Here is a 14,911-nt window from a genome sequence, read left to right as displayed (position 1 = left end):
ACGTATACACATTATAACGTTCATTTCTCCCCAAATAAATAAATATATGAGTTATAATTACGTTATTGTTCCTTAAGTATGTCTTGTTTGGTTCTAGATTGCAACAAGTTGTTGTCAATTGATGATTTGTGTTTGGTAGGACTATCAAAAGTTTCAATCTCCATTGAACCAGAATTGTCAAAAAAAATCAACCTCGATTTGGAAGATTTCAACACATCGCTAAAATGTAATAATATTAACCATTCGGACTATTCTTCTGAAAATAGAGAGTCGTTAAAGTCTAGAATGATATGTTGTAGCATACTCCAACAAGCACTGAGATGGAAACCGAGGCCCAATTCACTGTTAATAACAAAGCTGGTTAACGCGCTGAACAAAAATTATACACTCAGCCATTTACCAGGGGAATCACGAAGTTTCGAAGGAGAGTTCCTGTGTTCACACTCAGCAGGAGTGGCGAGAATGCTGTCGTCAGCAGTATCAGCAAAGCCAGAGACGAGTAGCCCTTGGGAAGTACTGAAGGGAGAAGTGGGATTGTCGGAGGAGGAGTTCAAGTGGCTGACGAGCTCGCCCGCCGAGGTTCTCTCGGACCTGGGAATGCTGGGCACGCTGACGAAGACGCTGACGAACCTGTCGGACCTTAACATGGGAGCAGTGTGCGAGGCGCTGTCAGTGCCATACGACTTCCTGCTGCTCCCAGAAGTGCAAAAAATACCGAACGTGATGGAAACAGTGAGGAATCTGCTGTGGCTGACGGAGGACAGTAAAGTGATACCGAAAAAGGTGAGTGTCGTTAAGGCGATTATAAGTGTAAAAGAAAACTTGATTTGAAGTAAACATGAATACAGGGAGGAGACGAGAACGTGAAGTCGCTGGTGTCGAGTTACCTGGTGCTGAGCGGAGAATTGAGGCACCAATCGAGCTTGGTGCTGAAGGAGGTCTCAAAGATATTCTCATCAGTGTGTTCAAATTTGATACAAAAGGGTAGGCCGTAGAAGTTTAAAAAATGTTTAGATTTACAAAACGCAGTAAACAGAGCGTGGAACATGTCACTCAAATCACAAGTGTCAGCACTATCGCACTCATTGGAGGATTTGACAATGCTGTATGCAGAGATACTGGCACTAATGCTGAATAAATACGAAGATTCGTTTGAGAAGGTAGGAAATATACAAGTAAATATAGAATGTGTAACATACGGATGAATAATGGAAAATTAATGAGATATAGTAACAGAGTAAAAAACATAAATTAAATGAATATACAGGCACTAGTAAATCAAGTTGAAGGGTTGCAAAGGACCACCTTAGAAGAGTCGCTAAAAAAGTATGAGGAGATTCTGGTGCACCTGAAGCAGAGGCCATTAGAAAGGAATAAGGGGCCCTCACTAAGTGCACTGGAACAGTTGTGTGACCTGTTAAACGACTACACGAACATGGCGCTGTGCGTGTGTCTGAACGTGCTAAACCTGAAGGAGCTGTCGGACTTGAAAGCGAGTGAAAAGAAGGCGAAACAGAATAAGCAGCAGGGCCAAAAGTCGATACTAGGCCACGGAAACGAACTGTATAAAAACTTTGTGGACACTGAGCTGTGCGAAGGAGTTAAGTACTGCGACCACGAAGTGTGGAGTAAAGTGAGCAGGCAGCTTAGAGGAACGAGTGTGCTGAGTTATGGCAGTAAGCTGGAAGAGCTGCTGGTGCCGCAGAACCAGAAGACGAGGCTGCCGAAGTTGGCAAAGGGGACGCTGGACTTTGGACCGGCAGAAATGCTGGTACGAAGAGTGGTGATCAACAAAATCAAGGACATATTTAGACAACACGGAGCAGTGGAAATAGAAACGCCAGTGTTCGAGCTGAAGGAAACGCTTTTGGGCAAGTACGGAGAGGACCAGAAGCTGATATTTGACCTGAAGGACCAAGGAGGAGAGCAGCTGTCAATGAGGTATGACCTGACAGTGCCGTTCGCAAGGTTCGTGGCAATGAATAAAATAGAAAAGATCAAAAGGTTCCACATAGGAAAGGTATACAGAAGAGACGAGCCGCAGTTAGCAAGAGGAAGGTACAGAGAGTTCTACCAGTGCGACGTCGACTGGGCAGGAGAGTACTCGAAGATGGTGCCGGACGCGGAGGTGATATTTATACTCATCAGAGTCCTGAGAATGGTCAAGGGAGGAACGTTCCACGTGAAGGTAAACCACCGAGGAATACTGGACGCGATACTGCTGGAGTGCGGAGTGGAAGAGTCAAGCCACAGAACGATCTGCAGCTCAATAGATAAGTTAGACAAGCTGCCCTGGGAAAAGGTGAAGCACGAAATGGTGTACGAAAAAGGACTGCCGGAAAAAACAGCAGAAAAAATAAGAGAATTCATAGAATTGAAAGGAACATTTGAGAAGGTAATAGAGAGCCTGAGAGAACGAGGAATGGAGTCACTGGAAAGGCCGCTGGAGGAAATGGAGCTGCTGGCGTCTTACCTGAAGGCGTTCGGAGTGACGGAGGAGGAGGCGGAGTTCGACCTGAGTCTGGCGAGAGGCCTCGACTACTACACAGGAGTCATCTTCGAAGCAGTGCTGGAAGGCGAGGAGGTGGGCTCAGTGGGAGGAGGAGGAAGGTACGACGGCCTGATAGGAATGTTCTCGGGAAAGCAGGTGCCGGCAGTGGGCATGTCAGTGGGAATAGAAAGACTCTTCAGAACTATGCCGAAGCAGGACTCGGGAGACCTGACGGACGTATTCGTGTGCACAGTGGGCTCGCCGCAAACGTTCGTGGAGAGAATGAAGCTCTGCAGCGCGCTCTGGAGAGAAGGAATCAAGGCGGAGTACCTGCACAACACGAACCAGAACCTGAGGAAGCAAATGGACGCAGCAATAGACAAAGGTAAGCAAAAACTAGAGTCGTAGAAGTGCGAGAGCACACAAGGGCGAAATGGCCCACAAATAAATAAAATAAACGCACACACCGCAAACTCATTATTAGGCGTGTCAGTCATAGTGATCGTGGGAGACTCAGAGCTGGAAAGCAACACAGTGAAGGTCAAGAAAGTAAGTTACAGCGATCAGGACAGATCGGAGGAAATAAGCGTCGAAAGAACTGAGCTGGTCCCGAAAGTCAAGTCGCTGCTCTCCCAACACACGAAGTACGACCATCTGGTCAAGGCGCTCTTTAAGCAGTGAACCAAACGGAGAAAAGGCGCGACAATAAATTTTAAGGCGCGAAACGCGCGAAAAAACGTAAAGTTTTACTTTCATCCGATCACCTATATGCACTGTTATGCAATAGACTTGAGCAGTTCATAAATGGCCTTCCTCGACTTTCCCTGCGCCTGGCCACCATACACACCTGTATATTGTACATGTCAGTTGTATAAATGTGAGATTATATACATTATTTATCGCATATATGCAATAAACGATGAGGGGTCTACGGTCTACGCTCCTCTTCATACTTCTGAGTTTTAGTGTCCTAATCGAGAATTACAGGCCAGTTTCGGCCACAATTCTCGGAATAACATTAACAGGACTTGCCGGTTTCAGTTTTTTCAAATGGCTATCAAAGCCATGGAAACACATGGGATATTTTTTAGTATGGCCTGACTACGGAGCCCGGGTATATCAAGGTAAATACACACAGTTTGCCACATCAGATGACATAGTTTCAGGAAAATATGTGTTTTTGAACTTGGCAAGTAACAATTATGGAAGATTCATAACAGTCACTCCTCAACCTCCAGATAAGGAGAATTATAGGACAGATATAAAGTTATTTGAGGTCAAATCGCATGAATTTGATAAATATCCGAAAAAATTAACTATCGGATGCGTAAAATTCTATGTTCGAAGACTTCAATGTAATTTAAAATATGAATATCGCAGAGTTTTTACCTATGTGGATGAGGCAAAGAGAAGATGCATACTAATAGAGTCATTTAACCAGTCGGGAGAACGTATGATGAAGCGAATATACAGGGAGAGAGACTTGGCCTGGTGGTACGATATGATCATAGACGAAAAAGAAACGAGCTTGGCAGGTCTTACTTCTTTCGGTCTTTTTAAGTCAAGTGAAACAACTACCTTTCAACTTGAATTATACAGCGATATATTACCTGTATGTATAACCAGGTCCAAATTCTCCCACGGGTTCTACTTTTTTTTCGACAAGGGGAGTGGAAAACCAAAACAGTTAACCGAGATTCAGTTCGCGAATGAGCCCATACAACCTAGCAAACATATCAGCGATCTGTTAATTTGGCATTATTTCGAGCTGAAAGATCCAAAGAACTTTACTTCAATACAGACCTCTCTCGTGGTTATATGTGAACTTTTTGAAACAGGGTGGCAATGCAAGTATTACAAATGCATGAATCAAGAACGGAGGGAGTATAAAGTTTATGATTCACTTTCTTATCCATTTGATGATAATATAAATTTTTCACATAAGGGATCGCAAATTAGACCACATGAAAAGTTTGAAGTTATGTTTGATTTAACTCAAAAAAATGTTCCCGGAAATATAGACAAATTTGCTTTACACATCTACCCCGAGTCAAATCATTATACACTGAGACCCTTGGATTTAAACAAACCTACCCTACCTTCATCGGTCAGAACCAATGATCCTGGCGGTAAATCACAATTTTTCCACAATGTAGACAATTGTTTCCGTTTAGTTTGCATATCATACTATGGCAAAATACGACTAATCAGTTATACAGCCCTAGATTCTACGAACCTCCTTTTTAATACAATTATTATGAAAAATGAACCTCATAATGCCTATGAACTGTTTTATGAAGCAGGTAGTAGACCTTATCTAGAGGCGCTGTTGTCCCCTTACTATATGAGTCTAAGTATTAAGGGGAAAACACTAAACGTCGATCATTTAGATTTAGATTTAACTAAACTAGACGGTATTTTAACAGCGAAATTAAACGATAATGTAACATTTTATTCCAGCTTATATTCGCAGTATAAAATATTGAAAAGTTTGAAAATTGACTCTGAAGTATTGGAAGTCAGTTTGGATATTAACTCGCAGCTGTTTTACTGTGAAAAGGACAATTCTAAATTTTTGGTAATATCCCATGTTAATAAGGAACTTACCATTATGAAAAGAAATGGGAACAAGTTTGTAAATGTTGCAATTAATACTATGCAGGATTTGCTCAATAATGTAAAATTAGCTCCGATTTTAAATTCAAATTACCAGAAAAATTGGAATCTTGTTACACTGAATCTGGATGATATATATATATCAGAACATATCGATGTTTTAATTTCGTCTTACAATACCGTCACGTTTAAAACACAGTATGGAATGAGAATTAATGTTATAAACTGGAAGGGAGTTGAAATCAATGTCAAGGAAGGTTGGCCTATGGTTACGAAAATAATGTATATGGACCATCATTTACTCTTGATAGATACAGTTAAAAAAGATAAGATTGACAGGGAATTATACAAGTTGGATGTATCGAACCACAAGATAATACTATTGTCAAACATCTTAATTAACATCACTCTAAACGACTTGGATAATCTTGCGAAACAGTTAAGTCAATCTATCTATAACTTGTATCCTAATACCCTCCCAATCAAAATATCTTTTGAAAACCCAAAAACTATCATCTCTGAATTTGAAGTAGATAAAATTCAAATTGCACATTCCGATGCAGATTTAATGTTAACACCAGGAGATTTAACAGCCCACGGTAAAGAGTATAAAGTTCCTAAAAACCATAAGTGGAAACAGGTTTTTAAGTATCAGGGTCACAACAATAGTGATTTTTACGATATTTTCACTATGGTGGATAAGGGAATGTATCACTATCACTCTTCTGATGATAAAAAAGAACAAGAAGAATTTCCTCGAGATCCATTCCTGACGATCACTGGAAAATACAATCCCCTGTTAATAGAAAGCGTTTATTTACCAGGAGTTAAAATCCAAACAGCAAAAATAGGAACGAGAAATATCATAACTTATACTTCAGAAACAGATGCTATCTTAAATCCTATCATTTTTGGAAAACATGAAATTAAGCTCATTGGTGACTTAACGAATGTGCAGGTGGTTAAATCCTTCGACGACAATAACAAATGCTCAATTACTATAGAAGCCAAATTTAAAAACAACAATATAGGCACATTGACTTTCACTCAAAATGCTAAAAGCCCCGAATTATACAAGTTAGAAGACAGAAAAGATCTTGGATTTGTAGACGACTCACTTAACTTTCTGGATCTTGTAAAAGGCCAAACAGCTCAGGAACTAATAAATTTTAACGAACGCAAGTTCCCTCTGGACCTTAGATACATGATACTTAACAAGATTTATTATTACTTCACTGGCTTTACAAGAACGGACAAATTCGAGATATATTTTGGGGATCAGAAATTTGAAATTTTGAAAGCAAACATTAGGTACAACATATGGGTTAGATACCCATACGACGACGTAACGTCCTCTGTTATAATGTTGTCCTATCTTTCTGGAGACAAGTTAAAAACATTCTCAGCTACGTACGATAGCCATGGAAAAGATATTAAAATTGAAAGACCGAATGTTAAATTTAATTGGGGAATATTGTCAAATATGGAGGCACTGCTAGTGAATAGAGCATTAATAAACATGGCAGCACACAAGGAGGAGATTTTTCCAGTAGATTTAAAAATAGATGATACACCGGAGAGTGTTATAATGAAGTTAAAAGTGGACGACAATACCGTAGTCTACACAACACTGTCAAAATGTAATTGTGTTATAAACAATATAAGATATAAAAATGCAGTAATAAAGGGATTTCAAAAGCAGTTGGCGAAACAAGTTTTCGTTTCTAGTGTAAACAATGAAATCATAATAGTTATCGCAACAAAAACGATTTCAAAGGCACTACTAAACGCATATCTATTTAAGAACGACACATTCGACATAATTGACGTATCAAAAATAGATTGCGGGGTTCACAAGGGACTCAGGAGTTTTCAAATGTGCGGATGAAACTAAAAATTATAAAAAATTAACATATATGTTTACACATGTTATATATTTACACATTTAAGTAATATGGGTTATTTTGAACTAAAAACCACATTTTTACCATTATAATGAAGAGATAATCTGGAATCCATTATATTAAATAAAATCGGAGAATATTCGTAGAGTTGCTAGGTGGTGTGTTTTTATCTGTGCGGTAAATATGAGGCTAGTTTAAAACACAAAAACGCATACACATTACGCAATTAAACCTGTTTTCATTGATGAATTAAAGTTTTAAACACATTAACCAACTTTTTATTTAGATCCCTATGTGTTTTCATCTTTAAAATTTGACTTTCCCAATAATCATCAAAATTTGATGATATTACGATTAAACGTTGTATATAATGAAAATTTTTAATGCAGTTCATGTTTTAATCTTTAACTTTATCTGTATAATAATTTTTACACCCATCTCAAGATTTGTGTGCTCAAATTCAATATACCAAAGGATTCCTCCCGTGGACGTATCGAACCCTAACGGCACTGTTATATTTGATGTGTTACGTGAGACAGATGATTTCTACCCACTAGGTTTAATTTCAAACCCTTCATCAGGATCCCGGGAGTTCATCGTGGACGATTCGGTTACATTCGGTAAAGATATAACGATAGTATTCGGGACCAAATACGTATCGTTAAGCCCATTTGCAAGAAATATACGACTCACCGCCAAAGTGGTTAATTTGAGGCAACACGTGTACATAGACTATGACTTAAACGGAACAAGAATTGTAAAGAAATACCACGAACAAGGAATAGCTGGACCCGGTCAACCGAAGTCATTTAAATTCGTTCAAACAGAATCCTCATTTGAAGTAGATGTATATGAAGGTTCAGATAAAGAAAGCGATGCATCAAGTGAGGGCTCAGACCTGGAGGAAAGTAAACCAAAGAAAAAAATGTATATCACCCCCCGTGGAACTGTAATTGAGTATAGTGATTACGAGGAACATAGTCAATCATCAGGGGATGAGAAGGTGTCGAAAGCTAAAGAACAAGACGCATCTAAACCAGAAGCTATATCAGTCCAAGTTCAAGATTCAGGCGTATTAACCATACCGTCAGACGGATCACCTATAATAGGTGCTCCACTTTCAGCGCCAGCTGCCTCCGAAGGTGCCATACCCAGTACCGTCGACGTTACTGCTGGAGCGGTCCAAGACACTTTCCAAGAAGTCACCACTCCAGTTGAACAAACTGAGCAACCAACAGCTATCGTTCATGTGGCTCAACCTTCTGAAAAAATAGAAATACTAGATGAAGACTTATCATCAAAGGCCGGCTTTAAATCTGCTGACATCGTTAAGGCTCCGAATGACGATTTCCGCTGCGTTTGGTTTGAAAACAACGCATCCAATGAAGTGTACAAAAGGATCACGTTCAAAAATCATACATTTCCTCTGTCAAAAAGCGCAGACGCGTTTGAAGTGTGTTACATGGAATACGACCCAGGCAAATACAACATGGTCGTGTCCTCTCAGTTCTCATCGATAGTTGTTGAGCAGATTTACAGGCTCGGAGGTGATGGGATAGAAGCACTAGTGACGTTTGAACCCTTTGTCGGACTGCAGTCATACACAGAGAGAAGAATGCCTGCCGACCAACAACAATCCACATCACCATTTGAACTGTCACTAGATAATTTCACTCCGGACGCAAACTCGTCCTATGACAAGGTCGAGGCCGGAAAGTGCACGGTTTACCGATACAAGGACGGCTTAGAAGACGATTCGCGCATAGGACCTGTGACCTCACTCAAATTCGGAGACACTACCTATGCCATACCCTCGCCGAAGAAGTTTGTGATGGTCTCCAAGTGCCACCCACATTTGTCGACATACTACGTGGTAATCATGCTCAAGGACTTCTTCCAATACGAAAGCGTGGTGTTCTACAGCGTAAACGATAAGATGTATCGCAAGAAGAATCTCCTAGAGGACGACGAGAGACTAGAGCTCATAAACATGACCTCAAAAGTATGGCACAAAAGACAGTCGAGTGGCGCAATGGGCAACTTCGCAGACGGAAAAGATGACCAGGTCGAAGTCCTCTGTCTGAGCCAGTTCACCAAGAAACTGACAAATCAACCGCTCCACTGCAAGTCAATTGAGCAGCTATCCAACTTCCAGCTGCTCTACCACGGAGAGGACTTAACCAACATTGTGTTCCCGAAGCGTTCGCCGAAGTCGTCAGTCCTCATCGGGAACGCAATCTTCGACCTGAACACTGACAATAACAACGAAAAGTACATATACCTGTCGCACCCGGCCAAGGAGCCAATAAGCCTGTTGGTGGAGAACAGCGACAAGGAGAACTACTCGATGGCTGAGAGGACGTTCGGCAGCAACCTGTTCCTGCCGCTGACCAACTCCTTCGGCAGTCTCCACCACAGGTCGAACAAGAAGGACCTGAACTTTGGCCTGTACAGGAGCAACCTGTATGGAATCACCTGGGACTACAACGACTACCTGAAGAAGTTCTACCTCTTCCCCTCCAAGTTCCCCGACTACTGCCTCGGGGACCTGACCTTCTGGAACATGAAGATCATGTCCAACAAGGAGGAGGGGTACAAGCAGATAACATCCGAAAAGAACCTGAAGATCGACAAGGTGAACGTTATCATCATGCTCCAGGACACAAAGATCGTGCTCGAGGTATCAGTCGACAAGAACAAGTTTACGAAGGTGGAGGTGAACACCGCAAAATCCAGTGTCATCAAACGGGACGAACTTTAGAAACCTAACATTTAATACATAATCTACTACCCTGTTCATTACATATCACACAATCGATTATAGCAGTTAAAAACAAACAAGATACGCAATTTATGAAAGTGTTCTTAAACGTCTACTTCCTCGAGTCACTCGGGAAGCTCATCCTCGCTGGAGTAGTCCATGATCTGACTGTTCTGAGAAGGTGTTAATCAGTGCCGCCTTACCATTTGCCACAACTGAAGCGAGTAGTCCTCCCCAACTGATGCGATGAGCTAAACGGTCAATAAAGCTAAGGGTCCAAACTTACATTGTCCGTGTATTTGCTCCACACGAAGTCGTACACCTTGTCCTGGTGCCCCGTGTGGGTGAAGATGAGCTCGGGCGGGGAGTCGTCCTCCTCCTCGTCCTCCTCAAGCTCTCCCCCGTTAACGTCCTTTCCGGGCGAGTCCAGGTCTAGAATGCAAATGGTTAGGTCCTCGGAGCCACTCGATATCAGCGACTTGTTCAGCTGGTTGAAGTGGAGTCTAACTATGGGCTCCTTGTGTACGGTGATTGCGTGAAGCGGGTCGGACAGGATTCGCTGGTCCCAAAGGTGTATTGCCTGAAAGTGAGTAAGTGCCTAATTCCGGCGTAAAAGAGCACGTTAGGGTAACTGGTCACTTGTATGTGCAGGAACCTACTCCTTTGGTGGACCCGGAGGCGAAAACGTTTGGGTTAAGCGTCGTGGTAGAAACCGAGTTTTCCGCGCCTTCCACCTTCCTGGTCTAACGAAGTTTTAACTGCGCTCAAGTACCTTTAAATGCGATCCCGCCTGTCTTGTATCCACGCTAAAACATCCTTTAAACACCTGCAACTTACATTAAAACGTATCCGTCCTCTGTGGCCACCAGACAGTTCTTTTCGTTGGTCTTCGAGTAGTCAATACAGTTCAGCCCACCGGTGTGTTTGTAACTGTAGCTCGAAGATTGCTCTAAACGCTTGTGTGAAGCCGCTTCCGAACCTTTAATGTCATATATGTACATGAGCCCGTCCTCCGAGCACGATGCGATCTCCGAACAGCCCGAGTCGAAGGCCATGCCGTACCTGAGAATTCGTAAAACCCTGCTAGTTACCCTTCATCTTCATGTCCTTCGAATTTGCACACGGGCTCTAAGTCTAAATACACGTCAATTTGCCAAAACTAACTTTTAGATTCCTGACTCAGGTCCCTTAAGTTGTACAGGTGAACTAAATATTTATTTGAGGTAAACCAGTTACCATCTGTCGTCTTAGCAGCTAAGAACACATTATCATCCTTGGTTTTCGATAGAATCCTGGAATAAAAAGAAGATTAAAGAAACTGCGAACGCCTAACCTGTTAACGTCGGCTTTCAGCGAAACCTGTGCTACACATTGGTACATAGGGAACTGAGTGTCAACGGGCAAGGGAAACCCTTCATAGTCGAGGCATTTGCAGTACCTCCTCAGCTCCTCCTTGAGAGGTTCGGCCGGTAGTGCAACCTAAAGCGTATAAGGGCAGAACGGGTAAAGGTACGTCTATGATGTAAATGGAAACGTCCTCCTTCGTCTCATACTGCAGCCCGCAGGCGATCTGCTGATAGGCAACCTCCTCGCTGGACTCCTCACTAAAATGCCGTAAATGTGTGGACACCTACTGGGTAATCGTCTGTGTAAAGTCGACGCAAAGCGGCTGTTGCGGCAATTTGATGCAGCTTATGAAATCGTACAATACTCTGGTGTTGACGATCCAGTTATGACGCTCATCCATGGTTAGGAACTGAACATCTGCGCGAAAGGGGGGGATTCCAATAATATAGTGTATATGGGCACAAATACAAAATTAAATTTCACCTTCGTCCCACCATAAACTTAGGTTTCGTCTTCACATCGTCCTCTTTCAGCTGAAGAATAAACTATTAGCTCGGCGCCGTAAACCGAAATGTGTATAGACACTACATGGGCGCTAGCTTATCCGCGCCACTCACCTTTATGATCCCTATGCTCCTGACGGTCTTCTTCATGAGCGCCCTGTTGAATCCCCTTTCCCAGTTGTAGCTCGTCGCGTAGGCCAGCAGGTTGTTGGTGCTCATGATCTTGATGTCGACCACCGGGGCGTTCACGCTGTTGAAGGTCTTGACCTTCGTCTTGTTGTCCTTGTCCCACACCGTGAAGGTTCCGTCTCCTCCTCCCGTGATGAATGTTCCGTGTTTAAGGTGGAAGTCGATCGCGTTAACCGGGTACGTCTGCGTTCCTCTTCCCGGCTGGTCCTGCCTGTGGCATTTGTACGAAAAGTTCCCCTTTCTTTCGTGCTCCATGAAGTAGTTGACTGAGCACCTTCCTCCGATTGAGCCGCAGACCACTCCCTTCGTGCCCAGGAGCTCCGGGAATATCGAAATTGCCTTCGTCTTCAATTTAAGGGTGGAGTCAATCACTATTTTGTTTTGCGGGTTCTGCATATTTTCCAGGTTCCATGCGATCACTTTCTTTTGGCTGTCTGCTACGCACAGCACGTTGTTTTTGAAATCGGATGCGAATATTTTGGATCCTACGTTTTCCGACCACACTGGGCCTTGCTGTCTTCCGTCCCACGCTCTCACGTTCCCGTCCCAGCCACAGGTCAATAAAAGCTTATACTTCGGGCACCAGTGCACTCCCATTATCGGGTCGTCGTGCCTCGCTACTAGCATTCCATTTTGCGCCGCCTTTTTTAGGTCATACACTAGGGCAACGTTGTTACATCCGCCCGAGAATAGTTTAACGGTGTCCTACACAATCATTTTCAGGGTCAAAATAGTCAATAACTACCGTTATTACATAATAATACACCGTAATCTTTATTTAAACTCTTCCACGTCTTACATTTGTGAATGTTGAGCACAGAATCGGCTCATTCTGCTTGAAGGTACAAACCAAATCCGCTGCGAGTTCATCTGCAGGCGAGTTTCTAAACGACCAGATTCTCAGACTCCTGTCCCAGCTTGATGCTGCCAGCAACAGGGGCTCCGGGGTTTGCGACTAAACCAAATGACGAGGCAACCAACTCACCCATGTTATCTGCGAAATAGTGTCGTCAGGCAGTTTGTCCAGTGTCAGCTTCGTCTGACTTTCATTATTCGGCCTTCGAAACGCCATGGCTTAATCTGTAAACTACGCGGCTTCCAATCGCGCCTTGAGTTGGTGAATTATTATTGAGCCGGCTATTGCAACGTTCAGCGAGTTCGCGAACGGGTGCATATACAGTGAAACTCTGATAAATCGTTACTTGGGGTCGTCAAACCTCTTTGCGAATTTAAAAACTTCCGGGTGCGGCCCTTCCGACTCGTTTCCCAGTATCAGGCACACTCCTTTTTGCGCTACTTCGAGTGTGTCCAGAGGCTCTCCTTCCACGTGTGCTACTATTGGCACCAGGTTTCTCTGCTTACAAAACTTCCTCAAGTCCCTGTGTTCACCTACACGTGCGTGACTGCTGACCTAAGTACCAAATCTGTGAGGGATTGAGTACTGCACGCCTCCTGTTATTGCCTAAAGTTCCAGATCAGCTATCTCAACTTACTGAAACCTTCCAGTTAAAGGGGTCAGTCGTGCCCTTGATATAGTACAAAAGATCCACTCCGAGTGCGACAGAGGTCCTAATGAGCGACCCGAGGTTCTGCGTGTACTTAATGTTGTCGAGTGCGAGAACAAATCTACTAAACTTATATGAACTCTTAGCCCACCTGGGTGTGATTTCCTTGTTCTCAGCGGGGGTATATGCTTCTGCGATCGTGTCCACCAGGCTATACGATTGCCTCGTTCCCCTCAAACAGTATTGCAGTGTGTACTTGTCCACCAACTGTATTCTAGAAAATCTAGAGTTATAATCTGGGTTTGAGAACACGAAATCTATCAACTCCTTCCTGGTTGTTAGAATTACGTCAAAGCTCGTGTCAGTATGCTTCAAAATATGCTTAACGATACTCGCGTTTACGACCAATCTCTTGGACGAATCCCGTCTATACACAGTGTTTACTCTCAATTTCCACAAATGCTTCAACACGGGGTTCTTTTTTATAGGCTTACTCAACGAATAAGGGTTCGGGTTAAAAACACTCAACTGATTTAATCTAAAAGGTCTTATCCTCTTCAGAACTTTCAGCTTATTATCGGCCTTAGTTCCAGCTATTTCGTCAGTTTTAACCTCTGGAAAGTCACTATCAATCCAGTGTGGGATTTTTAGCGTCTTTACGGCAGATTTTTGGCCTAAAATAAATAAGAATCTTTACTAGATTTAAATACCTTCAGGAATTGTTGAAAAATCTGATTTCGAAGCCAAACAATTATTTAATAATATTTTTAGATTACAGAGGCTTGGACTTCCAGGTATATTGTAAGCGTTCAAACGTAATATATGGTAAGAACGCTCCAGAGCAAATTTCATATACTAAGAAACTGGAATAACTATAATACATATACGCTTTTAAAGGCATAAAATAAATAAACAATTAGCTAGCACAGGTATAAATAAAAATGAAAAGTGGTGTTGTAATTTATCAATAGATGTATCAAAAAATCGGTACAACATAGGGTGTAACATTATCTTCTACATAAGATTCATTCATTTAGATTTTCATTGTTTTTATTATGTAACGTTTGTAATTATAAGTTTAGATCAAAAAGAATTATTTCAATTAACATTTAATTTATGCAATTTTTAAAACCAATACCCTTGGTTTTCAAATTATACTTCTTCTATGGATTATTAGTTTATTTTGATCACGGAAGGTTCGCAAATGAGAATATAACTAGGAATAACCATTTTTTTGTGGAATCTCTGGTTATTCCCAGACAGAGCTGTTTTGTAAACAACTTTCATAAACCATACACGCATTCCCGCTATGATACTGGACTATACGCTGTTCCCAAAAAGAAGCCTTCCAGAAGAAGAACAAGGATAAGAAAAACGGCGTGGATGAAAAGATTCCCCAAAAACTACAAAAAGGTATTCACCCACACTAACCTATTGTTTTAGCCCATGATGCTGGACATGTTTGACATCATCAAATACACGGATGGCACATTTACAAAAGCCAGGACAATACACCAGAACTGGTTGAACCTGCCTAACACGAGGCTGGACGGAAAACACGTTTTCAACAAAGAAGTCAGGCCTAGTTGGTGAAA

General features: G+C 42.2%; 7 protein-coding genes across 7 annotated transcripts; 4 read left to right on the top strand and 3 right to left on the bottom strand.

Moving 5' to 3' along the window:
• Positions 1-78: 78 nt before the first annotated feature.
• TOT_010000131 (histidyl-tRNA synthetase) lies at positions 79-3,172 on the top strand (the record flags this gene model as incomplete). Its single annotated transcript, XM_009690669.1, has 5 exons — positions 79-783; positions 849-984; positions 1,015-1,160; positions 1,268-2,876; positions 2,976-3,172. The coding sequence occupies 5 exons, from the start codon at positions 79-81 to the stop codon at positions 3,170-3,172; spliced, it is 2,793 nt and encodes a 930-aa protein (XP_009688964.1).
• Positions 3,173-3,295: 123 nt separating this feature from the next.
• Positions 3,296-6,995, top strand: TOT_010000130 (conserved hypothetical protein; the record flags this gene model as incomplete). Its single annotated transcript, XM_009690668.1, has 2 exons — positions 3,296-3,360; positions 3,416-6,995. 2 exons carry the CDS (start codon positions 3,296-3,298, stop codon positions 6,993-6,995), a joined length of 3,645 nt encoding a protein of 1,214 aa, XP_009688963.1.
• A 386-nt stretch (positions 6,996-7,381) lies between these two features.
• Positions 7,382-9,772, top strand: TOT_010000129 (conserved hypothetical protein; the record flags this gene model as incomplete). Its single annotated transcript, XM_009690667.1, has 1 exon — positions 7,382-9,772. One exon carries the CDS (start codon positions 7,382-7,384, stop codon positions 9,770-9,772), a length of 2,391 nt encoding a protein of 796 aa, XP_009688962.1.
• A 188-nt stretch (positions 9,773-9,960) lies between these two features.
• TOT_010000128 (chromatin assembly factor 1 protein) lies at positions 9,961-11,519 on the bottom strand (the record flags this gene model as incomplete). Its single annotated transcript, XM_009690666.1, has 9 exons — positions 9,961-10,023; positions 10,059-10,352; positions 10,432-10,515; positions 10,618-10,834; positions 10,864-10,906; positions 10,937-11,064; positions 11,106-11,251; positions 11,286-11,376; positions 11,407-11,519. The coding sequence occupies 9 exons, from the start codon at positions 11,517-11,519 to the stop codon at positions 9,961-9,963; spliced, it is 1,179 nt and encodes a 392-aa protein (XP_009688961.1).
• A 184-nt stretch (positions 11,520-11,703) lies between these two features.
• TOT_010000127 (uncharacterized protein) lies at positions 11,704-12,883 on the bottom strand (the record flags this gene model as incomplete). Its single annotated transcript, XM_009690665.1, has 3 exons — positions 11,704-12,516; positions 12,596-12,766; positions 12,797-12,883. The coding sequence occupies 3 exons, from the start codon at positions 12,881-12,883 to the stop codon at positions 11,704-11,706; spliced, it is 1,071 nt and encodes a 356-aa protein (XP_009688960.1).
• Positions 12,884-13,222: 339 nt separating this feature from the next.
• TOT_010000126 (uncharacterized protein) lies at positions 13,223-14,168 on the bottom strand (the record flags this gene model as incomplete). Its single annotated transcript, XM_009690664.1, has 3 exons — positions 13,223-13,273; positions 13,305-13,990; positions 14,027-14,168. 3 exons carry the CDS (start codon positions 14,166-14,168, stop codon positions 13,223-13,225), a joined length of 879 nt encoding a protein of 292 aa, XP_009688959.1.
• A 264-nt stretch (positions 14,169-14,432) lies between these two features.
• Positions 14,433-14,909, top strand: TOT_010000125 (uncharacterized protein; the record flags this gene model as incomplete). Its single annotated transcript, XM_009690663.1, has 2 exons — positions 14,433-14,729; positions 14,760-14,909. The coding sequence occupies 2 exons, from the start codon at positions 14,433-14,435 to the stop codon at positions 14,907-14,909; spliced, it is 447 nt and encodes a 148-aa protein (XP_009688958.1).
• Between the last annotated feature and the right edge of the window lie 2 nt (positions 14,910-14,911).

This window comes from Theileria orientalis, chromosome 1, assembly GCF_000740895.1.
Source record: "Theileria orientalis strain Shintoku DNA, chromosome 1, complete genome".
In the NCBI taxonomy this organism is placed as follows: domain Eukaryota; phylum Apicomplexa; class Aconoidasida; order Piroplasmida; family Theileriidae; genus Theileria; species Theileria orientalis.
Note: the sequence above shows the minus strand (reverse complement) of the source record. Positions and strands in the feature narration are given on the sequence as shown.